Source organism: Poecilia reticulata, chromosome 5 (assembly GCF_904066995.2).
Source record: "Poecilia reticulata chromosome 5, P_reticulata-male-v2, whole genome shotgun sequence".
NCBI lineage: Eukaryota > Metazoa > Chordata > Actinopteri > Cyprinodontiformes > Poeciliidae > Poecilia > Poecilia reticulata.
Genome location: NC_088834.1, coordinates 25,238,203 through 25,265,281, shown reverse-complemented (window position 1 = coordinate 25,265,281; position 27,079 = coordinate 25,238,203). Strand labels below are relative to the sequence as shown.

Sequence of the window (27,079 nt, the reverse complement as noted above, 5' to 3'; positions counted from 1 at the left end):
ACACACACACACACACACACACACACACACAAAATATATATATATATATATATGATTCAGTAAACTCATGCTGATGTTTTCTAGCCTTTATTTCCATATAATCATTTCCAGCTTATATTTAATGAAACACAATAATTAATATTTGAATATTACCTACTTATAATGACTGATTACATTTTCCACATATTAGATTATGGATTCTAAATAGACCCGTTTGTCAGATTAAAAAACAAAGAGTAATAACCAGGTATCAGTGAGTGTGAGTCCTCATTTCTGTCTTTTTTTTTTTTGGTCTGATGTAATAAGACTTTTCACATATCTTTACCGCACCAAATTGCTGTTTTTTTAAACTCATTGTAGTTTAATGCAATCTTGAATACTGATGCCATGTCAGCTGACTTAATGAGAGGATTAAAGGCAGCTTCAACTATAACTTCAACTCTAGCGATGCACCTCAGAAAGTAAGCGAAGACAATTTATGCGAAAGAAGATGAGTCAAGTCTGTATTTACTGGATGACTTTGTAACACACTCACAAAGCATTAAACCTGGAGTAAAATCAGTTTTTGAAACTTTCTTGATGGCCCTTTAGAAAGTGTTTGAATAATAAGGTCAATGTATCTAAAGCTTTTCTTTCTCTTTCAAATGCCTTGTGTAACAGAGCCTTGTTTACTACTTCCTTTTTGTTTCACATGTAAATGTTGGTGTCAGAATGGAGTTATTGGGGGCATTCAAACCAATTATGTTATTATGGCTTGTTATAATGCGATTACAGGAACTGAGCTGAGGCTGATTGTCTCTTTAAGAAGCAGTGAGAGTGGCCGGGGGGGCGGTGCGGTTTCACACCCTCGGGTGGGAAACATAGGCGGAGCCCAGCGGGCGTTGAGTGACAGCTGCTCAAGGGTTCTTACACTCCGATATGCGGGGAGAAACCGCGACGACCAATCACGTGGCTAGACAGCCCACCCAGCAAATCCTAACAGCCAATCAGAACGAGCGACGGGAGGATCCAGGGATCGCTGTTGTGCTTCCAACGTGGGACTACGGAGCGATCGCCCACAAAAAAAGGGAAAAGTAACTCGGCAAAGGAGAAAACTCATGGTGGTAAAAGCACGCTCGAAAGGAGGAGGGGGATGCAGTTTTGTTATTTATCGGATCCTCTAGATTTTGTGAGCGCAGACTGCACCTGACGAGCTGGAGTTTCTTTGGATGGTACCGAGTCCGTGTTTGAAAGTTGGATTTATGCGGTTCAGATTTGGAGGAGAGCTCACGGAGCAGCGCTAGACTTGAGCGTTTTAACCACTGTTTCTAACTTATTTACTGAATATCTTTTTTTTTTTTTTGTGGCGAACCTTTCCAACTCCGCTAGAAGTTTGTGCTATAGGCAGATTTAGAGACGAAGAGCAGCTGGAGTCGGGCGCAGAGTGTCCTTTTAACATTTGGCTCCTTGGTGTTTTCAAACGTAGTTGCGAAGCCAACTCTTTTACCCTTTTCGGACACTTTTTGCTACTTTATTTGAGTTAAATGTTTCCGACAGTTCACCTTAGTTTCTTTTGTGAATTTTCTTAAATTTTACTCCTGCGTCGGACTCCGGCGGAGAAAGTTAGGAGTAAAGACTTGTTTCAGAGATGAATTCCGCTGAGACGGACACACAAGTTTTTTCTACTATCGTTTGTGCCTCTACAAGATAGTTAATGAGCTACAAAGGGTTTTTACTTTTCCCTAAGCGAGACTGATAACAAATTTCCCAGTCTGTGGGCACCGGGAGAGCTCCGCAGCCGCGCTGCTATACTGGATACAAAATGGCGGCGTCCCTGGGACGGCTTCGATGTGTTTCTCACTGTGTTTTTTATTTAATGTTGTCGCTGGAGCTCTTAAACTGTTTTGGACTGAGTTCGGACGCACCTTGCCCCCAGAACTGTACCTGCAGTGGGGAATCGGTGGACTGCAGTGGCCTGGAGCTCATAGTCCCGCCTGTGGACCTTCCAGTTTGGACCGTTTCCTTGTAAGTGCCCCCTAAACTATTTATTGACCAGTCCATAACGGGGTACGCGGGTTTATAAAGGGGGGGAAAAACTTCGCAACTAGATAAAGATTTTCTTGTGATGAAAAGCAGAGGACACGTTAGGGAAGGGACTTTTCCATCTAGAAATCTGAGCTGGAGAAAGAATTTTTTGCTTTCGTCCAAACCCAGCCGGTCAAAGGCATAAGCAAATTAAGGAGCTGCTCTGGGCCCACATACTGAGTTTCAGCGCCTTCCATTAGCAGTTTTTAGTGAATATATGCTTATGTGCCCCATTTGTTTCAACTGTGGCTAGTGGGGTATGGGTTACAGTGATGCAACAAAACTCATCTGAACAAATCTGTTTCGTAAACTGGCTTTTCCTTCTCGTTTGTCTATGGAATTATTTGCTACTTGTAAATTTTTTAACTGGTTTGAAGAACCCACATTGCAATAGTTAGCTGAAACCTGTAGCCGGAAATATAAATGTAATCCTCACTGCATAGGTGTTAAGTTAGTAAACTTAAGTGAAAAATGAATTGACTTGCATATTGAAGCCTAAAACTTACAAAGACAACTTGACATGGTTACATTTTCACATTACTTTCAAGTTACTATGTTCATTTTAAAGTGTTTAGTAGGAAAATAAACTTTGGTTGTATTTTTAAAAGTTCATGTACATCTAAAATTTAAATCTTAACCCTAACAATAGTTTTAAATGTACCCTAGTCACACCAGCAGGTTCTCCGCAGTAGTGGACCCCTAAGAGCCCCTGAATGGTCACATAATTTAGATGTAAAAAGTACAATTAAATTAAAATTATCATTATTTACCATCACTCATTCTCGACTAAATTTCAAAGCACAGCGCAAAATGCTTTGATTTTCTAAACTGTATTATTTATGCTTGATGTAAAAGACACTTGTATAAAGATGGATGATATAATAGAGACATCCATTGGGCAGGAGTGAGTGATAGCAGTCGTAAGGCCCCCCGAGTCAGATTCTGTTGAAGCCCCCAGAACATTTTGGGCCAGCTATGTGAGTGCAGCTGCTACAGCAGGTATAAGTCTGCGATGACTAGAACTAGTCTGCTACTTTTATTAAATAAAGTGCTACATCTCTTTCCTTCTTTTAAGGGCCATGCCTCAGAGAAAACTGGAAAACGATATCTTCCAGAAAAAAAAAGAACAGTTATATGTGGCTCTGGTGTTGATTATGACATAATTACACAGCTAAGGACAGCTCTAGTGTTGATTATGACTTAATTACACACATTTGGCTCAGGATAATTTAGTACTTTATGGTTTTTGCCTATTTCGTTGGGCTTATTTGCAGCAGTTTAGTGTCAGCTTTATAACGACGTTAAACTTTATGTATATAAAAAGGTGTTATTTACACTCAAAATTTCAGATTGCTGTTAACATTAATTTGTCTGTTGTACCTGTTTAGAAGCGTCAAAGATTTTCTTTTTCATGTATAACATTTCTGCAGTATATTTTCATTTGAAATCAATTGACCTGCTAAACTTACTGCCTTTTCCAAAGTCTAACATATATCTGTTCCTAGAGATAGAATTAGCAAACATATTTGCTTTTGTTGAGCAAACAAACATGTCATAACAAATAAACCCTCGTCATTATTCTCCTGAGATTAATGATGAGTATTATCCACATTTCCTTTTCTGCCTTGGAAGCCATAGCTCACAAATTGAATTTGTAGTAAATAAATCAGCTTCCCGGCCGGGGTACCACTGACAACAGTCGATACCTTGTCTGTCAGCTCATTAAGGAACATTAGCTGCTTTGGGACATTTTTACGAGCCATCCTCCAGTGTGTTTGGGTGCTTCAGCTACCATCCTGCTGACGGAGACAACTCGTCCAAAGACAACACCGCTCTCTATCCTCCCCCCGAAGCACAAAGCGCGGCGTCTTCTCCAGCAGCCAGTCAATAATCATCGGTGACAATTAGGCGTCTTGTTCTAGGGTTTTCCAACATCTGCTTGCGTTTGGTTCCCGTTCGTTGCCGGAAACCTGAGGTTCAAGACCAAAGGACCCGAGCGCTGCTCCGGCTCCTATAGGTTCCCGCTTGCAGCAGTTTATCTTTCCCCCTGTGAAGTGAGGAATGCAACTTTCTTTTTATTTAAAAAAAAAAGAAGCTCTCTCCAAAGGTGAATAATGGAGCTTGCGCCCCATAAACTGCAGTTTATCATGCATGCGCTCAGACTCGGATGGTGGACGGCGGCTGTCTTATTGTGGGACAAATGTTCTGCTTGAAAACAGCTGCTGTGAGTCCAAGCGTCGCTCCGAGCCTTCTTCTGTGTTATCTCCTCCAAACCTTATCAGTCAAGATTTAAGCGGCCGCAGCCTTTTTGTTTTCAAAGGGAATGGCTTTATGGCTGTGGATTATCTCTTGAAACACCTAGGGTTGCATAGAAGGGAGATAGTAACTTCATGTTGGCAGGCTGCTCAAAGGGAGAAAATGCTATTGTTCTGGAGTCGGTGCATAAAACGGTTATTATATGGTTCCTTCAAACCCAAAGAAGCCCCAGTAGAGTCTTTTTGACCCATCGCCAGGTGTCTGAAGTGCTTTATGTAATGCCTACTTCTCACGGCAACATTTCTATGCAGATTTTTGTCCAGATTTTGACCTTCTGACAGTCTTAAGGATAACCCAAATTATCGGGATGGCTCTTAAGATAATCTTAAGAGACACTCTTTAAGTGTGTGGTGTGTTAAGAGTGATCTGGTCCGTTCAGAATCGGGGGATGTTGGATCGTCTTGGCCCGACATTACAGCATGTGTAGTGTTCCCTGAGGAGGAAACGAGAACACGGCCTGTTGAATGTGACGTGTAGCCAATCAGAAAGCGAGGTGACGGAAACATGGAGGGAAACCCCAAAATACGCAGAATACAAAACGACTTTGTATTGTTTGTTTTCTCTCTGTTAAATATAACCCATAAAATATCGCCATCGCTTCTTCCCAGTCCGCCATCTTTGTTTACGCTGAACTCACTTTTGGTCTTGTGAAGTTTTGCGAGATTTTTCCGTCTGACATCTGAATGTTGGCGAATGAAAATTGGTTTATGTGTGTTGCGCCACACGCTGTACGACCAAATCTATCATACCTTTATCGCCGTATGTGAGGCCTCTCGGGTTTTGAAAATTGGCCAACAATTTTAAACTGATACAGTTGTTCATTTTTAACTCTCTTCAGAAAGATTTTTTGACATTTTGTGTCTGCGATACCTAGTAGTAGCAATATGGCTGGACTTTCGATGCAGATTATTAATTACTCCTACAAGAAGGTTGTGTTTAAGTGCAGTTCTCTTGTTTCTGTGTCTGATTCTAAGTTTCATATGAACTTCTTTTGCCAGTTTCCACAGTCAGCCATAAGAACGGAGGACCCCACTGTGGAATCGTTTATCTCTGTGAGCCCCAGAGGAGAGGTTTGCTGTAGCTATATGGCTGCTAGGAAGAATGGTATTGATTCCACTTTTCCTCACTTTCTGCTTGTCAAGATTGAGCAAAGGGCTGTTGCCAGAATCTAGGACAAAGATACCATTTGCAAGAGAGTCTAACTTAAAGACATTTTCAAGACTGACAAGAAAACAAAATGTGGTAATAAACAGCAAGACCGCAAACTCCCCCCCACTCCCCCTGTTTGACCTGGTATTTTGGGTTAATACATTGAAACTGTGACATACTACAGTCTCACTCAGGCCTTTTCTTTATCTATTAGAACTATATGTTTATCTACTATGTGTGACTGAAGTATTCATTCAAAATTAATTCAAAACTTTAGATGAACCTCCTGTTTTCGCTATTTCTTCATTTTTTAAAGATTTTTTTGGCTCTAGTGGCCTTTATTTGATAGTTAATTGACAGGAAGGTGGGTAATGAGAGAAGGGGGAATACATGCAGCAACGGTCGCCAAGGCCGGGAATCGAACCTGCGACAGCTGCGTCGAGGACTAAGGCCTCCACATGTGGGTTGTGCTTAACCCCTGCGCCACCACAGCACACCCACTGTTTTTGCTATTTTAAGATGGTTGGGATTGTTCAAGAAGGAAGGACTAAGTCTTGCAAAAGAAACATTTTCCTTACCTGATAGTGTTGTAGAGTGACTGTGTCATGTTGTCATTTCAGCATTGCCCTTTAACTTTGGGTAAAATCATTTACAAAAACGAAATTTAAAGTGAAATAACTGTCAATAATAGATGAATAAACTCTCTTTTAAAACTTGCCTGCAGTTCTTTAGTGGGTATTGAAAATCAAAATAAACCTGGTTCAAGTTGTTTTAGACATTATTCATGTTCTGACTACTTCCCCGTTTCTGACTCCTCTGCAGGTTAAATGTGTATCATTATGAATCGTTCTTCGAAACGTAACCATCTCCTTATTTTTCTAACCTAACTCGATCGATTCAGAAAGACAGAAAAAGAGAGAAAAACGTAGCTTTTGATGAGTATTTGTGCAGAGAAGATGGGTTGCCAGAGGGCAGGTTTTAGCCTGCAGCTCATCCATCACTGGCACAAATAAGGCACTGTTGGTGGAAGAAAACAAAACAGTAATGCTTTCCAGCTGTCAAAATAATCACCCCTCAGGACCCTGATTGTAACGGTCCTCCGTGAACAAAGGGCCTTGATGAGAATTCAGGCAAGCAAACATGTTGGCACATCCGCTGCAGGGCTGGCTGAGCCAACAAGGGACCTAGGGGGGCCGAGGCATTGGGGAACACCACCATACGGACCTTTTTATTCACTGTTACTTTAAGTAGCCTCATATAGTAACAATGCTAACCGTCTACTATTACATCATCGGCGATTTGTCCGGCTCTGTCTTCAATCACAGATCTTTTACACTGCTTAAACACACCCTTGTGCTTTTGCATATTATCTTCATCAACCACATGTGTTGCTGTTTTTCATTAGAGCTCCTTTACATTTAGCAAATTGACCATCAGCCTCAGAAGTTCGTCTTCGTCTTCATGATTGATGAATAGTCCAACAAAACACAAGGCAAGCAGTCTCTCGCTCGGTCGCGTACTTCCTCTCAGGAGTGGTGTTTTATTTTATTTACAGCCAGTGTAATGTGTGCAAAAAGCATTTTTACCCACAGTGCTACTGGCGTAATGGGATTTTGTGAGTAAATAAAAGCATGAGTGTTGCTGATTTTGGCCCGGATTCGCTGCGTTGGGGTGGGGGGAGATGAAGCAGATACCGGGTGTCTGTTTGTCACTGTGTCTGGCGCAGGAAAGTCCTCATGAAAGGCTACAGAGTTTAATGCAGTCTGGATGCATTTTCAACCACGTGTTCTGATCTCGAAGAACACGCAGTTGTTCTCTGCTTGTAAAGTATTAGAGGAAGTAAGATTTCCCTCTGGCAAGCCACTTATCAATGTACCCTTTGATTTCTTAAACTTTGAAAAACTTTTCAGAGAGCAGAAGAAGTAGCCAGAGTTTTCTGTGGCCATGTAAAGCTGCTGAACCTTTTTGTTACTTTACACAGTTGTTTTTTTAAAAAAAAATTTAATACTCTTACAACTGGATAAACTTGACGATCTGTATTGTGGTATTTAATTGAGCTAGACATGATATCAACGCAATCGTTCAATATTGGACTGTTTGGATGGAAATTTGATAAAATGATATGATTCATGTGGGTTGTAATTAAATACTACCTGCCGAATAATGTATTTAAGCCAGTTGGATTGAACTGTATTTAACAGTTCTTGCATTATCTCTTTTTTTTTTTCTTAATTTCATACAAACCTTAGTATTTACACCAGAATTTCCAAACAAAAAATGTACGCAAATGAACAAGATCTAATTCCTTTTCATCCAAAATAAAAGCAACAATTATTCCTACTGCTACTAGAATATGACTTTGATTATTACATTTTAAAATTAGTCAAAGTTATTACTTTTACTTTTTGTCAAAATTTGTCTGGATTACAGTGGATGGAGAAATTGCAGCTTTGTTCTGTTGCATCAGTCTAAATGCCAGGTGGCTGTAGAAAACTACAATGAATCTAGCGCTTTCTCTGACAACAAGTTAAAGGACAAACGGGTTGAAATAGTGGGTTTGAAACCCTTGGCGTACATTTGTAATGGTAGCTGACCCACCTCTATAGCCACTTTGACCAGCTAACCACCTAATACAAAGTTGGGTAACACTTTATTTGAAGGGGTGTGCATAAGACTGACATGATGACACTGTCATAAACATGACATAACACCTGTCATGAACATGAAGAAGTCTTTATGAATGTTTATAACAATTGTCATGAAGTGTCATTTGGTAAATAATGACACTTTTAATGCAAAGTTGCTTTAAAAGTTTCATTAAAAGTCCATTAAAAATGCCAACTTTGCATGATTTTGTAAATAATGACAATTTAATGCAAAGTTGGCATTTTTAATGGACTTTTAATGAAAATTTTAGAGCAACTTTGCATTAAAAGTGTTATTATTAACCGAATGACACTCCATGACAAATGTCATAAACATTCATAAAGACTTTATGTTCATGACAGGTGTTATGTCATGTTTAAATGTCAGTGTCATGTCAGTCTTATGCACACCCCTTCAAATAAAGTGTTACCCAAAGTTGATAGTCTGCCAGTTTGTAAAGAGCAGAAAAGCAAAAAGAGATGATATTCTTAATTTATCAAATGTCTCTAAAGTTTCTTATTCCTCCAAATTGTCTATTAAAATCAAAATAACTCAAAAATTATGTTATAATTTTATCAGTTGTTGCTTCTCCGCTTTAAATCTGCGAGCGTTAAATGAGGTGATGGGCTTTCATTTAAATTTCTGGTGTAAATACTGTTGTATTTTTGTTCATGCTCTTTAAATCTCATCTTGGCGCGTGCCCGCCAGCCACACCGATGTGTTGCAAGCGAGCCCTAAACTGTCGCCTTCAACCGCACTGTGGAAAACCTTACTAGTGGTGAGGGCCACCACCTCCAAGCAGCTGGCTTTGGCCGCTTGCTACCCTCAGGAAATAGAATCAGTGGTTTCATGACAGGCATGGTGGTAGGAGGCGCAGGGGGTGCAGCGTCAAGGGTGGATTAAGTGTCAAGGTATGCGAGGTGGAGGTGGGGGGAAGTGTTTTGTCATTGTGAAGGTCTGCCGCTGCCTTCGGGCTGGTTCCACTTGTTGGGAAAAGTTATGTCAGCGGTCAGAAACCTCAGCCACCGTCACCCACGTCGTAACATGCATGGGTGAAGCCAGAGGAAATGAAACGTTTCAGGCCAGTCTGGTTTTCACGCCACATGCTGTCAAGAGACGGTACATCGTCCTAGCGTGGGTTTTTTTGTTTATACCTTAATCCAACCCACTGCTCGGTATGGAAAATATGTAAATACTCAAGCTTTTGAGCGTGACAGACGGGGGCGGACTCGTGCGCGGCGCGTCATGTTGGAAAAAGAAAAAAAAAAAAACAACAAAAAACTCCACGAACATTTCAGCGGTTTGGGCAGAGATGCAGCAACAGCAGCACCACTCAGCAAGGCTGAGCCCCTTGTGGTTTTTGGGGCATTTCTCACTCCACAGCCTTGTAATTTTGTGGTTTGGGGAGTGATTATACCCGGTTTGTTTATTATCATAGTTTTGCTAGCCTTATGACTCGCATGTCCTCTGGCGGATATTTTAAAGTCCCAACTCGAGGCTTTGGGAGAGTTTATTATCGCTGGCACTGATTGTTATCAGCTGCTCTTCACTTTCCCCTCTCTTATATAGCTGTCAGTAAAAGGCATCAGGAGTTTCCATTAGGAATGTTTAAAACACACACAAAAAAGGCAGTTTCTTTTTTTTTTCTCCATTGGTTTTCCTTTGACTGTGAGACAACTCATGCAACAAGTTTTCTGCGAACAAATTAGAAAGAAACAGTCGAGGGTGCCCCACTCTTTGATAAACTCTGATAGAGTGAGATAAAGCCTGACAAATACACAAAGATACGGGATGAGCCCTTGGCCTCGCTCCGGCTTTGATGATAATCAAACAGCTGCTGCCACAAGTCATTCTGGAGGAATTCGCTCCGCAGAATAGATGGCACTTTTGTGAGGACAGCATACAATGCCAAGTCTTTTGGGGATTTTTTTTTTTCTCTCTCTCTCAAAGTCAGTGTCTACAAAGGGAAGTTGATCAATGAATCATCTGTGAAGTCTCAACATCTGGTAAGAGTTTGGAAATCTGGAGGAGATTGGAGGGGGGGAGGTGAGGGACGACAGCGTGACTTAGAGGGAGAGCGAGAGGTACCACGTAAAGTAGATCGACTTCTAACTGGAAAACACACATGGCTTCAAAGGCTGGAGAAAGAATTGGACCAAATACTTCCCTGGATCCTTTTATTTTTTTTTTAGCTTTCCTGAAGGGTTCCTACGTAGTATTAAAGTCTGGAGTTAGTTGATGTCACTTTCAAGTTTGAGATAAGAATTAATTAAATATGCAAAAATGTTTGAGTTTTCTTGATAAATATCCCCTTACTGATCCAGTAAAATTCTAATTTTTCCCATTCTAACCTTATTTATCAAACGGACAAAAAGAGGTCTACATTTACTGTAGTTCAAGTTTCACAAATACATCAAAATGCTGAATTTCAACAGAACATTCTGTTTTTTTTAAAAACATATAACTATAATTCTTTGAAAGACACGGAAACATTATGTGCATCTACAGAAGTCGCTTATCCTTTACTACTCGCCAATATCAGCGACTGCTGTGAGATTCCTTGGTTAATCATGGATTCCATTATGTTTGTTAAATTCCACGATTCCTTTGGCGTTTTCCACATTGAGGAAATCAACAAGCCCTGTAACCGTCGTCTTGAAAAGCTGAGTTGAGTTTCCGCAGCCATACTGTACTCGATCTGATTCTACAGACCTGTAACCACTCAAATGCAACTTGTCTGAAAGCATCTGAAAAAGGAACACATGAACTCATCCTTTTTAGTTTTCCCTATAAAATTGAACAAAAGCCTTCGTTCTCCTAAAACGTATGTCTTGTACTGTCTGGTGAGTTTTGTGTGTCATTGTTTCCATGTGAACTATAGGATGTAAAGTAAATCTTTTTATGTTTGATTTGTTGCATTAAAACATGTTCTTTTCCTCAACTCTCTGCTCTACATCTCAGCATTTGTTTTAATTATTTTGGGCTCTAGATCTTGTCAAATAAGTGTTTGAAATTGGACGGGTTGCTAAACTGGATCTGATGTGTGTTGGTAACAGAAAAAAGTGTTGATACGGTTCCTTTTGGACATTTTACAAACACAAATATTACAGAGCACAAACTGCAATTTGACAGATGTTTTTGATGTAGGGTTATCCATAACGCAGTCCAGATTTTCTAAATATTTGAGCTCTAGTAATAGAGCTGGTTACTTCAATTTTATTATTTATGATAGGTACCGAAAAACCCAAAGTAAATGTTTAATTCTCAGGTGTCCTGAATGTTGGAAAACTATCGGGGAAAACACTGGGAATTGGATACTGGGAAGGAACGAGATTTTGAAATGACAGATTTGCAGGAACTGTGTTTCCACCATTTATCTTTTCCAAAAGAGCTGTAAAACCTCAGCGTCTAGCAATCTGCACTTGAAATTATTACCATCACTGGTAATTATTGCTCTGTGAGTAAAACAAACAACATTGCGGGGGTGGGAGAAATTGGACAAAACAATCTTTTTCCGCACTTTGAAGATAAGAGCAGAAGGCTTGTAGTACTGTACCAATAGCCTGGCTAAAGAGACATAGCGTGTTTATGTTATTCTTTCAGATTAATTGGAGACACTCATTTCCCTCTGCTCATAACGTCTGGCGCCATTTGTAACAAATTACATTGTCATCTCATCTGTTTAGTGCAGGGCCGGTGAGCCTGTGGGGCTAGCATGCGTGCAGCGGGGACTTAGCAAGTCTTTGTGGACCTCTTTAGCGTCCAAGCCGGGCTTGGTGGGTTTGGCCACGGGTTCACGCTGCGCCTCAGGGGTAAGCGCACGGTTTCTTCTGCCTCGCGCCTGTTTGTTTGGAGTGCTCTCTCCTCCCATCTCATGCTCCCCCATTTTTCCCCAAAGCAGCAGCAAGGAAGAACACGTGGCTCCAAGATGTGGGCCACCTTCAGAATCGGAGCCAAACCTTCCAGGCCGACTGATTTTCAAAGCCTCTCTCTGCTTCGTTGTTTGGTTTATTGTTGGGATGGGAATGTGTTTGTTAAATATGACCTCTTATTGCTTTTCCAGGATTTTTACGCCTATTAGTGTTTTGACCAAAATTTAGCTCATCAGATTTATCTTTATTATAGCAAATGTTGTCGGCTGGCATATGCTCATCTAAGCTGATAAGAGACCATCCTCCCTCCGCTCCCTCGCTGCGCGACTTGTGTGTAAATTGGAGCGGGTGTTAGCTTTGTGTACACTCTCACTGCAGTTGCTGAGCCATAAAGCGGCCCCTTAATGACGGGAAGAGCGGTGCGTTTGTGTGCGTCTGGCTCTCTGACGCGCAGGTTATTCTTTGACCAGCTTTATGGTGCTCCGAAATGGAGCACATTAAAGGGCTTTTGTCTCGCAGCGGGGACTCGCATTCGACTCATCACTGACATCACTTCACACTTTCAGCGAGCAAAGTTCACTTCCCGCTTATCTGCTGAAGAAACGGGAGAGATAATGGTGATGCATGCCTGTTATGTGCGAGTGTCCCCGCTCCCTCTTTCCCCATGTCCTCCCGCAAACAGACTGTCCGCTGACTTACAAGCATGGTGTCATATGTTGTGACATCACCACTGGTACTCCTACTGTATGACCGCAGCAGCCGGACCACAGCTATTTCTTTTTTCTCTTCAAGCCTCTTAATGAGTTTTTGTTGTGACATCAGCAGAATGGTCCAGTGTTGAAACGTCCGCTGCAGGCTGAGATCTGCTTTTCTTCCAAAGAAAGTCACTTAGCAGGCTGTGGGTTTTATGAGCTTGTAATTTGTCTTTTGTAGAAGTTTATTTGAAATTGGTTGGGATTGAAGAAAGGTGCCTGGTGTTAAATGTTAACTTTCAACCAATGTAGCAGATGGACAGATGAATGGCTTCGACCCAGAGGTGTACAAATTGTGTCTCGATGGGAGGACGGAGAAGGATTGATGAACTGTGGCCTCCCCCTCCAGTAATGAGGGATCTGGTCCAGTTACATTCCTCTAAACTCATACCTGTGTGATCCCTTCCTCACTCGTTCAATTCAGAACACCTTATCGTGTGTTTAAAGTTCCCAGTTGACGCGTATATGTTAACGTAATGCACTACAACCTTCTCAACGTTACCCCGTAATGCCTTGTTCGCAGTGGAGACTGGCAGATTAGCATGCTGTCTGCAGTAAACCATCAGGTACCCTTAAGGCTCCAACATTCCCGGGTGTACTTCTGAGGGGATTCAGCGGATGACTGGGATTCAGAAGAGTGTTCCAATTGCCTACTTTTCTCGGGACAAATTGCTTTGTCTCCCACAAAACGAACGGATACTAGCAAGTTTGCTGAGCCAGTGTGGCGTCTAGTCCTCTTTCTTCTCCGCCAGGGCATCCAACGTACTCTCGTTGACCGTTGCGCCAACTCTCAACCTAATCAGTTTGATGTTGCATACAAAACAGTTTGATGTGAACACAGTTTCCCGACAAGCAATTTACTAATATGCGACACAGAACATGCAAAGGCAAAGTTTGACGCCGTCATGAAACTTTGCCTTTGCGCCTTTAGAGACTCTCAATGGAATTATCTGGTAACTAGGAATAGATCCTCTTTCCACTCTGAAAGGGGTCAATAGAGAAAGTTCTGGCATCTGAAAAGGGCAGACAAGTTCCTCTGATGCTTTCTGGATATCTCCTACTGTGAGGAGAAACCCAGAACTTGCTAGATGGACTATATATTCATAGTCTAGGAACACCTTGGGGTCCCCAGAGATGAGTACAAGAATATTGCTTAGTCCAATGGGGTTGGAAAAGCCAAGAATGGATTCACAGACAAATTTCCCAAATTTGACAGGATATTTAGAAATGTGATTGAATTTGTGGTGTAGTGAAGGCAATTATTTTTTCTCCTGGAGTTGAGTTCAGCCAGCTGAGTAGAATTTGATCGACGAGATTGGGAATGGGGCTCCTTTATCCCGGATGAGCCTTTACTCTTCTTATATCAGATCTGTGGACCTTCTGCTGACGGGAGACAAGTTATGTTGACCTTTGGCTGATTGATTGCCAACAGTTTGTTCAAAAATAACAATAGATCATACCGGCAGACGGTACAAAAGGCTTAAAAACAGTGGGGAAAAACAGATTTTGGTTCCAGGTCAGATCCAGTTAGTCTTGCTTAATAAAAAAGCGGTACCGCAAAATTTTACGCGGCATTTTTCGATTACGTGGCAGAGATTCCTCGTGGATAAGCCTCAGAATCCGAAAGGATAATGTAGCAATTATTTTTTCTGAGATTTAGTTTGTTTTTGTCGACATCTATCTGCGCTTACTAATCAGCCAGTAGCTCTGATTCCCTCACAGCAGTTTCTTCCACAAAACAGCCTCCAAGGGTTTAAGGTCACTTTCTGGAAAGCATTAACTTACCCTCCCTCTTTTTTTCCTCAAGAGGGAGAAGGGGGGAGTTAAGGGGGGGAGTCGTTGAGGCAGGAAAGCCGGCCTTATCACCATCTCCTGCCACAGTAGGTGTTAAAACACTGTGAAACTTATCTGATCTGATAGGTAAGAGAATAAATCTGTCTGAAACAAGTGGAGGGGAAAAAAAGCCTCAGTTGTGTAAACACCACAGGTGGCTCAGAGAAAGGCACACGCATGCCTGTGTACCGACACAAAAGACCAGTTTCGTTTGTTGCCGTGGCCTTTGGCACCTGCATGGCAGGTTTAGTTCTCAAACATGCTTCTCTTTTTGTTTCTGTGAGTCACCCTTTTGTTTGTTGCGCACTTCTTTTTGTTTCAAACTTCGGTCGTGAGAGAGTTGATACTTTAGACGAGAAGCTTTTGCGCTACTTCTTAGTCACAAATCGGGTTGAGAAAAGTTTTTGTCTGTTCCTGGAGCGTATGAATCACTCTCCGCAGTTTACCCTGTTAGAGCGCGAGTGTGTTTACGCGTTGGCTGATTATACGGACCTCCAGCCAGAGGCCGTTTGTGTGAACACAGATTTTTAGGCTCTGCTGTAATTGGCCCCTATTGCAGATGGGGGGGAATGACAATTTGGCCAACTAACCCACAACAGGAGGTTCCCCAGCACACGATCGTCGGGATGCAGGCGTTTCTGCGTACCGTGCCTCGAGGGCAGACGCATGCTCTGCTATTATCTCATCTCACACACACAAAACAAAACTGGGCAAAGAAGCTGTCATTATCTGCAAGCGAGCACAGACGATTATAAAGGCAAATCTGTCAAGTCAGAGGGTGATTGAGACGGATTGTTTTTAAAAACCAACACGCACCCTGCTATTAACCCACCCGCAACACATTAGCTTCCTTAATATCTCCTTCGACTTTCTCTAAAATGTCTGGCACGAAGTAACAGCTTCTGCCTACGTTTCCGCCTCTTGCCGCGGTCTTTTGAGGCCACTCTGACACAAGAGACCGAGGAATGTGTTGCATCAGGTAAAAGTGTCCCCGGTTTCTCTGCCGTCTCTCCGAAACTCTCTCTGTCGTCTGTCACGTCTGTGCAGAGGGAGAGCGGCACACGGCTGTGGGCTGCTTTTGTCTCACCCGGCTTAACCCCACCGCCACACACAAACAAACACCGCTCTCACTGTGGGCTGCTCTCTGCCAACACGCAGTCTGTATATACAATGTTAACTTTACTTTGCAAGTTCAGGCTTCAGCCTTGTTCTGCTCACCATCTGCGGTCGCCTTGGCAACCTCCACCTCACTTGGGTGACAGCACCTGATTTTCTTATATCTCATAACCAGGGTGTCCATGTACTCTTGCGTCTTAAACTCATGTATCTAACATTAAAACCTTAAAATGTCTTAAATTCATTAACAAAGTAAGTTGGATTTTAATGTATTAATCACAAGTATTTGTCTTGGCAGGGCTATTTAATCTCATATTTTATGTATTTTCATTTCTCTTGGAACTTTTTTTTGAGTAGCACTCCGACATCTTCACTGCGTTGTGCGACTCCAGATAGTTGAGCTTATCGGTTACTAGCTGCTAGCAAACACTTGCCAGCTAGCTAGTTAACTTTTTTACAAGTTAGCTGAAAGAAGTTGGATTTCTCGTGGAACTTTTTCTGTCAGGCAATAGCTTGAGTCACACACAATCATCTTCATTGTGTCACGTGACTTGATGCGGTTGAAGACACTGGTAACTAGCTGCTAACATACTGTTGTTATCCAGCTATCCAACGTTTTTGCGTCCATCACGTACAAGTCCAAATTTACATTATGTCCAGTTGGCTAGTCGAAGTTTGCATATTTCTGTGGAGATATAGATCGTAAATCTCATTTACAATGGTCTTGAAAAGGTCTTAAAAAGTCTTAAACTTGAATCGGTAAAACCTGCAGAAGCCCTGGCAGCGTGTAACGGTCAGAATAAATTGAATTAAACCAGCGTTTCATCCTTCATGAGGTGTCGGGATGTCAAACACAGCCTTTTTCACTTGTTGTTTGACAGTCTCGCTGTATCAGCGGACAAATCGTTCTCTAATAAGCCTCCTTACAAGTCAAGTGCCAGCTATTAAATACGCTGTTAGCCTAAAGTGCAAATTGACTGCTGCAGATGGATGGCCCGCGGGTCATGTTTGGAAAGTGAGCCAGGAGAGAGGCACTCTGCATCGACAGTATCGATCCGAAGCCTTCCCTTGAAGGCCAACCGGATTTATATACTGCAGTGTTTCCAGACGGACGGATGAAGCGGCTTGTCAAATAGGGAGATGTAATTTTAATTACTGCAGCTGATCAGAGTCCTTTTGCAAGAAAAGATAGGTTTGACAGAAAAGCTTTAAACAGCTGCTGAGCTAAAATGTGATACCGCCTGTAGCTGTGGTTTGCTTTTTGTATTAAAACCTCTCTTTTTTCCCCCATGTTTCAGAAATCTTGGACACAATAAGATGGCCTCCCTCAGTGTCGAAGCCTTTGCCAATCTTCCTAACTTACGTGAACTGTAAGTATTGAGCCGAATTACTCAAATTAGTGCTTTTGTTGCATTTATGTCCCTTGAAGTTTTTCCAGTTTTCTCACAGCTTCAACATGTTTAATGTGTAGACCAACATAAAGTACTATATAGCTTTCAAAGCGGAAGGAAAAGGATGCAAGGTGAACATTTTCTGCAATTAAAAATCATAAAAAATTAACATTTTGAGTTTATCTGATCAAAGCAGCGTCTTCCACCCTGTTAGCTTTGTTAGCAGCTTTTTGGCAAACTTCAAACTAGACTTTTAATGTCTCGAGATGATTTCGCTTGGGAAGTGGAACGTACTGAGAGTAAAGCTGGAGAGAAGAGTGCACAAAAGATACAAACGTGTTAACGAGGGCATTCATTGTTCACCAAACTATTCATATTCAGTGACACAGTCTGGCTAATTCCACAATAATCTGACATTGAGGAAAGGCGGCTGTTTGGTTTTTGGAAAATAAAAACGCTCATCCTGCTTCTAGCCTTTTCCAAATGCACATTTTACTTCTAGATTCTTATACATCTTCAAAATCCAGTTATTTTTTCATTTCAGCTAGAGTTTGTCTTTAAATCTTGCCACAAACGTTCTAGATAATCCAGAAAATGCCAGTGATGGGTTTTACTTTGTGTGTGTTTGTAGCAAGCACATCAGCAATTTTTCTTTATCAACTCCAACCTCAGCAGAAAAGAAAACATTCCCACAGCATAACGCTGCCACTACCGTGTTTCACCAACAAAAGATTATGTGTCCTCTGCTTGTCTTGTGGACAAATTGGAAACTTCCTCCTCCTCAGTTAAGGCCACATTTGTTGGGTTTAATAGATTAAAGGGTTTAAACACAAATGCACTCCATACTTTTCAGATTGCCGGCCGAAAACGTCGAAGCCAGTGGTCATAAGATGACAGAGCGTAAAAAAGTGAGACTTTTGCGCCCCAAACCACTCGATACGGACCAATGTCAGCGTGCTTCCCAGCAGCATCCTCCTGTGTGTCGCCTTGAACTAAGTCCAATTAAGAATTAAGTGGTGGTTTTCTATATTAAGCCTTCCCCTCCACCACCCGATACTGTGGCCAGCACTGGCCTTGTAAATATTTTATACGGCGAGGAGAGGGGCTTGGCTTCGTGTCACTCAGCGCCAGCGCGCAGCACACGCACGCACACACACACACACACACACACACACACACACACACACACACACACACACACACACACACAGATAATACACGCACTGGTGACATCTCTGGCAGGCCAGCCCACCAGTCATACGCTCCTGGACATCTGTTTTACTCCCGTGTTATTTTTGGGTTTTTACAAGGATGACCTGCCGCTTGCTCTGCGGCAGACGTGACAAGTAGTATTTGAAATGCTTTGATTTATGTCCAGATCGAATTCAGCGAACTCACAAAGGCTCAAAAGCGTCTGTGTGATCTTGAGAAAAGCAAGGTTTTTTATTGGAGTCTTGTTACAAATTCAGCTCTTGATAACTCAAATGTTTCTGTGGATTGTTAATGGGTTTGTTTTAGCTTAAACGCTTCCTGTTTTTTTTTGTTTTTTTTTGCCTGACCTACTGTTTGTCCCTTACAGGCGCTTGGATCACAATGAGCTGACGTCCATACCAGATTTAGGACGGGCCGCTTCCAACGTTGTATCCCTCTACCTGTGAGTACTGCCCTACTTTCTGCAGCAGTATGTTTTCCTCCACTGCATTCATAAATCAGACTAGAGACACTTCCAGTCCTCAGAAGTCATGTTGATTTAATGTGAAAATTGTTAATACAACCCGGCTGCACCAGAGCAGATCAAACCCCCCCCCCTTTTTTTTCTTTTGAGCCCCATTGCCATCAATACAGAGTCATGTCTTGAGAGAGCGACAAACGGTTTATAGTGAGCGACGGCTCTCATTAGCCGGCTATGTTGTCCTGTCTACAGCGAGCTGCGCTGGCTGTTTGGAGTGTCGGCTCGTATATGGATTCGACTCCCGGTTGTGAAACCGTGCCTGCTGGGGGGGGTGGTCTGCCTGCACTGGCATCTTGCTGGAGATTTACAGCCGTATTTGGGAAGGGCGTGTGTACGCTTGTGTGTGTCACAAATGTGAGCTCAGCAGTCCATCAGCAGATTGACTTTATTTTTTTTTTCTCTCTCTCTGTCTCTCATCCAAAACAGTTGAAATATTCGTGATGTGTTCAGGTAATAACGAGTAAAGTTTGAGGAAACTTGCAGTGGTGCTTCATGTTTATAGTTTGGATTCGTACATGTTGCGGGGCGGGATTTAGCTAAAGCTAGCAGATTCTGCGAGGCTTAAAATGGTCACCGAGACAAACCACCTGTGTGTTTAAATCTAAAAAACTTAGGCGGACGTTTAGAGTCAAGCTTTGTAAATCTGAAAATGATAAACTATAAAGATTTTCTGGAAATCAGTGAGTTACCAATATGGGCTAGTTTAATGCATGACTGGATCTGGTGAGCGTCTGTTGGGCACCATGAGATCACTTCTTTATGTGAATTCGTCTTATTTGAGCTCCACTAGGAGCTAATCTTTCCACTAATCTTTTGATGAGATGCTTTAACTGAGTGAAGAAGTCAAAAGTTTTTTGTTTCACTCAAAAGTGAAACAGTCATTTTTATGACATGTCTGATGTTCATTCAGGCAGAGAATGAGACTTTCAGCAGATAACAGAAAGGCTTAAAGCTGCTGAATGTAACTTTTATATAAAAAACCCCAAGTATTTTCCCCATATTTGTTTAAACTGTCAATATGCTGAAATGGTTATATGGTGTGAGACATAACATCTGTGAAAGAAAATCAAGCTCTTCCACCTCCTCCCAGTGCTGCTATGCCTGCCTGACGATTGCACCGCTCTGCTAGAAACAACCAATAAGGGCCAAGAGGAGTGTTTTAGTGCTGTTAATCAGGCTTGTGTACGCGCCGGCTCAGAGTGCTAATCATGAGTGGACATGCTAACTAGCAGTCATGTTAGGCTACGTTGTGGAGAACTAGTTACAGCATAGCAGAGAACTATGACTGACAGCGCTAAGGCTCTGACTGGTGGTTTCTGACAGACTTTTGTATTTCTTCAGAAGGAAAAAGAGCTTGATTTACTTTTCACAGATCAGCTGTCTCATACTATGTTGTCATGACAAAGTATAAAAAAACATATTGTTTGTAAATGCTGCATACTGCAACTATAAAGTATAAGTGAAAAGTTATTTTATTCGTTTGAGCTTAAAATACCAATCATAAAACATGCCGGATTTGGAAATGCAGGCATCCATTATGATAACTTTAGAGTTAAGGTGTGGCTAAGAAAGCTATTAATGCTAACTGTGCTAGCCTCTAACACATGTTTTAGAATGCCACACGTCAGCTGTCTCCACCTTCTTTCAGCAAGGGCAACAACAAAATCATTTTCACTACTATCTCAGTAGAGATTTCACTCGAGCTCATTTGCTGCTAGCCGTTAGCTTCGTTCACACGTTTGCAGCACGCCGGCTGCCCGCTCGCTAGTAAAGCGCACAGCTGCTGCTCCGTGTCATGTTTGGTCATCGGCGTATCGTTTTTCCGCGCCGAGCTTTTGTGGGAGTCACACACTTGCCTCTCCCTTGTGTGTCATCTGCCTGCTTCTCAGAATTCATCATGATGTACCGATGTGGTCAGAATATTTCTGTGAGCTGTAGTTGGTTTAGAAGAAGGGGGGAGTTTGAGTTAGATTAGGCAACGCCGACTGTAATAACTCAATAAAAAGGTGTCTCTCTTGTTTTTTTGTTTTTTGTTGTTTAGTTTTCTGTCGATCCTTTTGCTTCTGATCCAAAACAGACTGGAGCAAGTTCACCTTTTACTTCCCCCGCAAAGAGTGGAAAGTGGAACCTCGTCCAAAAGGGCCGGGGTCTGTCTTTTTTTGGCCTGACTCGGGAGCCTGTTGCTGGGGAGGAAGGGCTGCTGTCCTGATGGGAGTGGAGGCTGGAGGGAGGGTCAGATTTTTACAAAGCTACGCAGCTGAAGCGAAGGGCCCGCCGACGCGCTGCGCAGCTGCAGCTGTCAGTCACACGGCTTACAGTAAAACGGGCAACAGCGAGTGAGGGGGAGGAGGAAGGCAGGAGAAAACGTGGAGGCAGCGAGGGGGATGAGGGATTTGATCGGTGTCAGATCAAGGGTGACATCATTACATGTCGAAAGAGGCGAGATTAGGGGAAGCGGTGAGGTAGTCCAGAGGAGAGCGCAGAGAGGCGGAGGAATGAAGTGAAACCAGGGTCAGCCATTTATTTCTGAAAGCAGACCCAGCGCAAACGAGCTCGGCACTGACCGAGCCAGCTGGAGGGAGAGAGAGAGAGAACGTTTGTGTGCCGGTGTTTTTTTTTGTTTGTTTTTTTGCCGCTGGCTGGAGGTTGTCTGGAATGTCGTCTGACTGCAAGTCTGAGTGAGACGGTGGTTGACACTTGTGTGACAAAACGAACAGAACATCCCGCCTTCAGACAAATTCATACAACGGCAAACTCTCCAAAAAGACAGAGAGCGGCACATATGCAGTCGCTAATGTCCGACGGCTTCCCAGGCGCCCAGAGTTTGATAGTCTGAATGTTTACGGGAGGCTCTTTCTTACCGTTTCAGGAAGGGAAAATTAGCTGTTTCACTTTTCTTCTTCCAAAGTTTGATGACTAATACTCTAAGAGAAAGATTGAAATCAAGAATGATTTCTTTCTTTAAAAAAAAAACCCCAAAAAACCCAACATTGCATAAATCATCATTTCTCCAACCTCCAAACCCTTTTAGTATCATAATTATCTACGGCACTTAATTCATGTAAAATTTACATTTGTAGTGTTAAAACTTTATATAAATACCTTTTTCATTTTTGTGTCCTGATTTGGTGGCTTTGACAGAAAGCACAGTGGGTCTGAGACATAAAAAAGAAGTAAGAAGTAGTTTTTATCGTTAGCACTATAGTCATATATTACTTATAAATATCACCCACTCCGACTTCAGAGTGAACATTTGGAACGATGTGAAATTTTTCCAAACCGGATCTTTTTACAACCCTGGTACACCTCGAGGCTAGTAAACAACTCGTACCTTGTCTGGGCACAGATCCATAAAATAAACAAGCTAGCTCGACTTGACCGAGGAACTAATGCTGAACCATCGACACACCAGATGCCAGGCTCTCACAGTTCCCACAATGCATTTGGCAGGCCTATTGAGGTCCCGCAGACTCCCAGAATGCCACAGCAGGGTGGCACGGGGAGGAGGGTGGGGAAGAGAGAGAAGCAACAAAAAGTTGTAAAAACACAGTGTCAAAGTGACAGCGGAGCAGCACAAACTTTCTCTTTGTCTGCAGTCAGCTTCAAAGAGGCTCTTTAGAACAGCTTGGGATAAAAATCAAACGGATGATCTGATTTTCAAATAATTCTCCTTTTGTCCAGAGCGCCGACATCAAACCGAACGATACTGCCCAAACGGCGGACCTCAAAGGTGCGGCTGGAGAGCGGAAGGGCGGCGCTGCTAATGTAACGCTCTCTCCACACATCAAAAGGAGTGTCAGAATGAGCTGGCCGAATGCTAATCAGGCGGTCAGAGGGTAATAATGAGATTTGGTATTAAGCGAAATCGGGGCAAGTGAGAGCCTTGGACATCAAAGGAGAACAAGAGGTAACCGGGCTTCCTCTTTATCGCAGACGTCAGCGGTCGTATGAGAACCGTTTTTTTTTTTTTATAAACGCCGCCATTGTAACGACGTGGACTTCAAACGCTATCTGTCTCTAACACACAGCTGGGAACCCGGCTTTGGGAATAAATGTGGAGCGAGAGAGAGATGAGAGTTTGAGACCGATCTGTTTTTCCCAGCAAGAGGTCACCAGCTGTTGACCCCACCTCACCCCTCAGCGCCTCCCCCCGCCCCTCTTCTTCTTCTCCAGTCCTTCCCTCCTTTTTTTGCGGCATTGGCTCATTTTAGCCACTGTCTATAGCTCTGTCCCGTGTGTGTGTGTGCGTGCGTGCGCGCCTGTGTGTGTGTGTTTGCACATGGGTGCTCATCCTTAACCATTTCTGCCACTGTTTATTCAGGTGTGCCACTATGATGTGCCCCCCCCCCCACACACACACACACACACACTCACTCACACCAGAAAATGAGTGTGTGTGGCTGATGTGAGTGTGTGTGGCTGATGGTGTGTGTTCATCTGCTGGTAGAGAGCCAGAGAGGAAGTAGGGACTAGCTTTGTTTTTATGAGTTTTCCTTAGGGAGCACCTGCTCTCTGTTGCATTTTGACACACACACAAACTTACACACACCAGCCATTATCATTATGAAGTTTGCAAGTAGATATTTCCTTACTATGTAATTACTTATATCTCTACAAAATTATGGGAATTGGTTAAATATTAATGCAGTCTATTTGCATCGCTTCTAGGCTTGTCAAAATAACAGATCTTGCCTGACGATAAATTGTCACCGAAATTTTAGCAATAAACAATAATATTGTCATCTTGAGACGATTTCCGACTAATATAATGATAATTTTTAAAGAACATTTAACACAGGAAAGACTTTTAAAATGGCCCTGAGACGTAAGCAAAACAGCCAAAAACAATAAGTTAAACGGATATAAAAACCTAAATACAATCGAAACAGAAAATAAAATCATGAAGTCTGTAAACAGAAAATTGCCCTTCCAAAAATATTAATTAATGGTCTCAGACAGGAAGAATGGTCAGTTAGGAGTTTTAAAAAGGGCAAACTAACAACAAAAACATTCCATGTTGAATAACTCAACTTGCGGGACTCTATGCTACAAGACCACGCAAGTAACTGAGGCCAAAGTTTATTCCCTGCTGACGTACAATGGTACCTAACTAGCTAGCTTTATGCATCTATCTTCAGTAACTGCAAATTCACCACTTGGCTGGACAAAGTTTCTACATTTCTCTTGATATTGGCCTCAAATTCCATTCATAATGGTTTTTTAAAAAAAATTTAAATTTGGTATGTGCTGTGGTGGTGCAGGGGTTAAGCTCAGTCCTCGACGTGACAGTCGCCGGTTCGATTCCCGGCCTGGCGACCTATGTCTTCCCCTTCTCTCAATACCCACTTTCCTGTCAATTAACTATCAAATAAAGGCCACTAGAGTCAATAAAACCTTAAAAAAAAAATCTTAAATTTGAGTTGTTGAAACGCAGACATGAGCCGCATCGTTCCTTACAAAACCCCCCAAACATGGCTGAAACACGTCTCCATTTGACACATGCGGCGTGACCAAACATACGGCAAGCCAGGCGGAACGTTTCTGTGTCGCTAATCTCCACTGTGGTCCTTCGCTTTAGTTTTCCTGTCATCTCAGTTGCCAGCTTACATTTCTTGGGGTCAACTTTAAAAGGTCAGACCCCGCCCTCATACTTCCCTGCGTCCAGAAACATGCTGCCATCAGTACATTTCATCACACATTCAGTGACCGCCTCTTCTGTGTCCTTGGAGTTGTTTACAGAAGGCCAGCTTCTGCTTGGAAGCTCTTAAAGGACTTGGTTTGTGGCCACTTGGTTCTGTGTACCCTGCTCTCGCCGTGCCTAAGTGGGCTTAAGGAACTCGGAACGGATTGGAGTGCCTTGATTGATATGTTTGCCGTGGGTTAAGCAAAGTCATTTTCATAACACACCCAATGCTAAAGGTTTTTTATTTTATTTTCAGACATCATAACAAGATCCGCAGTATTGATGGCAGCCGAACCACGGAGCTGGTTTCCGTGGAAACTCTGGACCTGAGCAATAATGACATTACCGACCTGCGGGGGGACGGCTTTCCTGCCAGACTTCAAATCAGAGACCTGTGAGTACCGCGTGAGACAGACGGTTCTGATTTTTGTGTGTGTGTGTGTGTGTGTGTGTGTGTGTGTGTGTGTGTTTTTATCGGCATTCAGAAGACTGCTGGCCGCCATGGCTTGTTGTAAATCTTTGTTCTTTTTTCAGATACCTGAGCAACAACAAGATCAGCACACTGCAACTCGGAGCGCTGGATCACCTGGGTTCAACGCTGCAGGTTCTGAGACTGAGCCGAAACCGCATCAGCCAGATCCCGATCCGAGCCTTCCAGCTCCCGAGACTCACCCAGCTGTGAGTACCGCTCTTTCTCTCTCTCTTTTTTTAAATCACGGTTTGTGCGTTGAAAGGTGTTTAAATCTGCGTAACCAGTTCACCTCTACAGTCAGGCCAGGAAACGAATGGCGCTTCCCTTGTGTATCTTTCGGAGACTTGAGAAAACCGAGAGGATTTAAGAGTTTGGGTCGAGGAGTGGCTTCCTGGTGTCTGTTGATTGAGCGCTGTGTGTTTAACATTTAGAACGCTGTTAGTGTGAGCTATACCTCCAGGGATGGATAAGGCCTGACAAGGTAAACACCAGAGTTGTATTATTAGTGATTTACTGCCTTCCTTCATATCCCCAAAGTGGTTAGCTCAATCCCAGCGCCGTGGTCCATTATCTTCGTCCGACTTCCCTCCAGCGTAACGACCCCCATTTCGTTGCTCAACGCCTTCACTCCGGAGACTGGAGCCGCTCGTGTAATGGGAGTCCCGCCCTGGGGTTCCTCAGGTGCCTTTTGTTGGACAGGTGGTCCGGGTGACACTGTATCTCCAGATGCTGGCGGTGATGCATGCGAGACATAAAAGAACCTGCATGGATGTTTGTCTCCGGAAGCCCTGGGGGCTTTTAAAGCCTTCAAACGCAGCAGCTGCACAGTTTAATGTTGCATACAAGAAGAGACTACGTGTAGTTTCTGCATCTTATGCTGTTTTTTTTTTTGGTAACTTTATTTATTACAGCTAAGTTTCTTGATGTCACCAAGTGGATTCAGTGGTTCATAAGGTTGTTATAGGGCTGAGCAATATGGCTTAGAAATGAAATCTGATTTTCAGATTTTTTTGTGTGCTGTTTTATGCTAAAAAACTAAATTTCAAATGACAGAAAATATTTTCAAAGAGTTGTTTTTACTTCAATCGTCCCTTCTGTGAGTTATACAACGGAGTATTAGGGCAAGGCTACGAAAATATTGGTTTAATTACGGGAGTAAAATCAAAAAATTAGCAGAATGAAGAGACAATTTTACCAGGAAAAATGTCTTAAAATCAGGGGAAAAAAAGTTATTTTAATGAAAAAAGCTTCTTATCGAAATCTGACATGACCAGCCCATTCTGTGTGATTCTTTCTTCAAAATAGACATTTGTTCACACAATCATGGTGTCAAAAGATTAAGTATTTCTATTAAGTATCACTGTAAAACTGTAAAACTCATACTAACTTCACAAGATGCTCAAAGTCCCTCAGTTGAACTTTTTGTTTTTTTGTGTAGAAGTTCTCATAAAATTTCTTCTTCATTTTACTAATATTACAGCTTTAATCTCGTAATAAGGAATCATTTTGTTGCCCAGCCTTAATACTCTGACGCAGAGTCGACCTGAATTCAATTACCAATAAATAGAAGTTGGAAAACAGGCATGTCAAACACAATGGCTGTCCTTTTTTCTGACATCACTCTGAAATAAAAAAACACAAGGAGTTCATTGGAAGAAAAAAAAAAAAAATAATCCAGATTTTTTTCCCCCAAAAAATGAAATCTTCAAAAACCAACAATTAATCACCTAGCTCCAGGTTGTTTCTCTGATTTAAAATGTTTACTGTGTGTGATATACTAGAGGTGCCGTGTCTGTCCGTCCACCCTGCAGGGAGCTGAACAGGAACCGGATCCTTCAGATCGAGGGTCTGACCTTCCAGGGTCTGTCCAGTCTGGAGGTGCTGAAACTGCAGAGGAACAGCATCAGCAAACTGACTGACGGCGCCTTCTGGAACCTGTCCAAAATGAAAGTCCTGTAAGTTAAACAAATTAGCATTTCCTCGTCTTAAATTTGAGACAAGGAATGCTCGAACCTGTTGGAGAGGACATGCTCACTGCTGTTGTTTTCTCCTA

At 42.5% G+C, this 27,079-nt stretch overlaps 1 protein-coding gene across 2 annotated transcripts in view; it reads left to right on the top strand.

Annotated features, from left to right (window-relative positions):
• The first annotated feature begins 1,040 nt into the window (after positions 1–1,040).
• Positions 1,041–27,079, top strand: part of lrig1 (leucine-rich repeats and immunoglobulin-like domains 1) — a 44,864-nt gene continuing 18,825 nt past the window's right edge. Inside the window, exons 1-7 of one of the 2 annotated variants that reach the window (XM_008409563.3) lie at positions 1,867–2,004; positions 11,862–11,987; positions 17,047–17,118; positions 18,719–18,793; positions 24,811–24,948; positions 25,089–25,232; positions 26,838–26,981. In XM_008409563.3, coding sequence (XP_008407785.2) covers positions 17,066–17,118; positions 18,719–18,793; positions 24,811–24,948; positions 25,089–25,232; positions 26,838–26,981 — 554 coding nt within the window. In that variant the 5' untranslated portion in view covers positions 1,867–2,004; positions 11,862–11,987; positions 17,047–17,065. Of the gene's footprint in view, positions 2,005–11,861; positions 11,988–17,046; positions 17,119–18,718; positions 18,794–24,810; positions 24,949–25,088; positions 25,233–26,837; positions 26,982–27,079 lie in introns of both variants that reach the window. The other variant, XM_008409562.3, reaches the window with a different exon arrangement.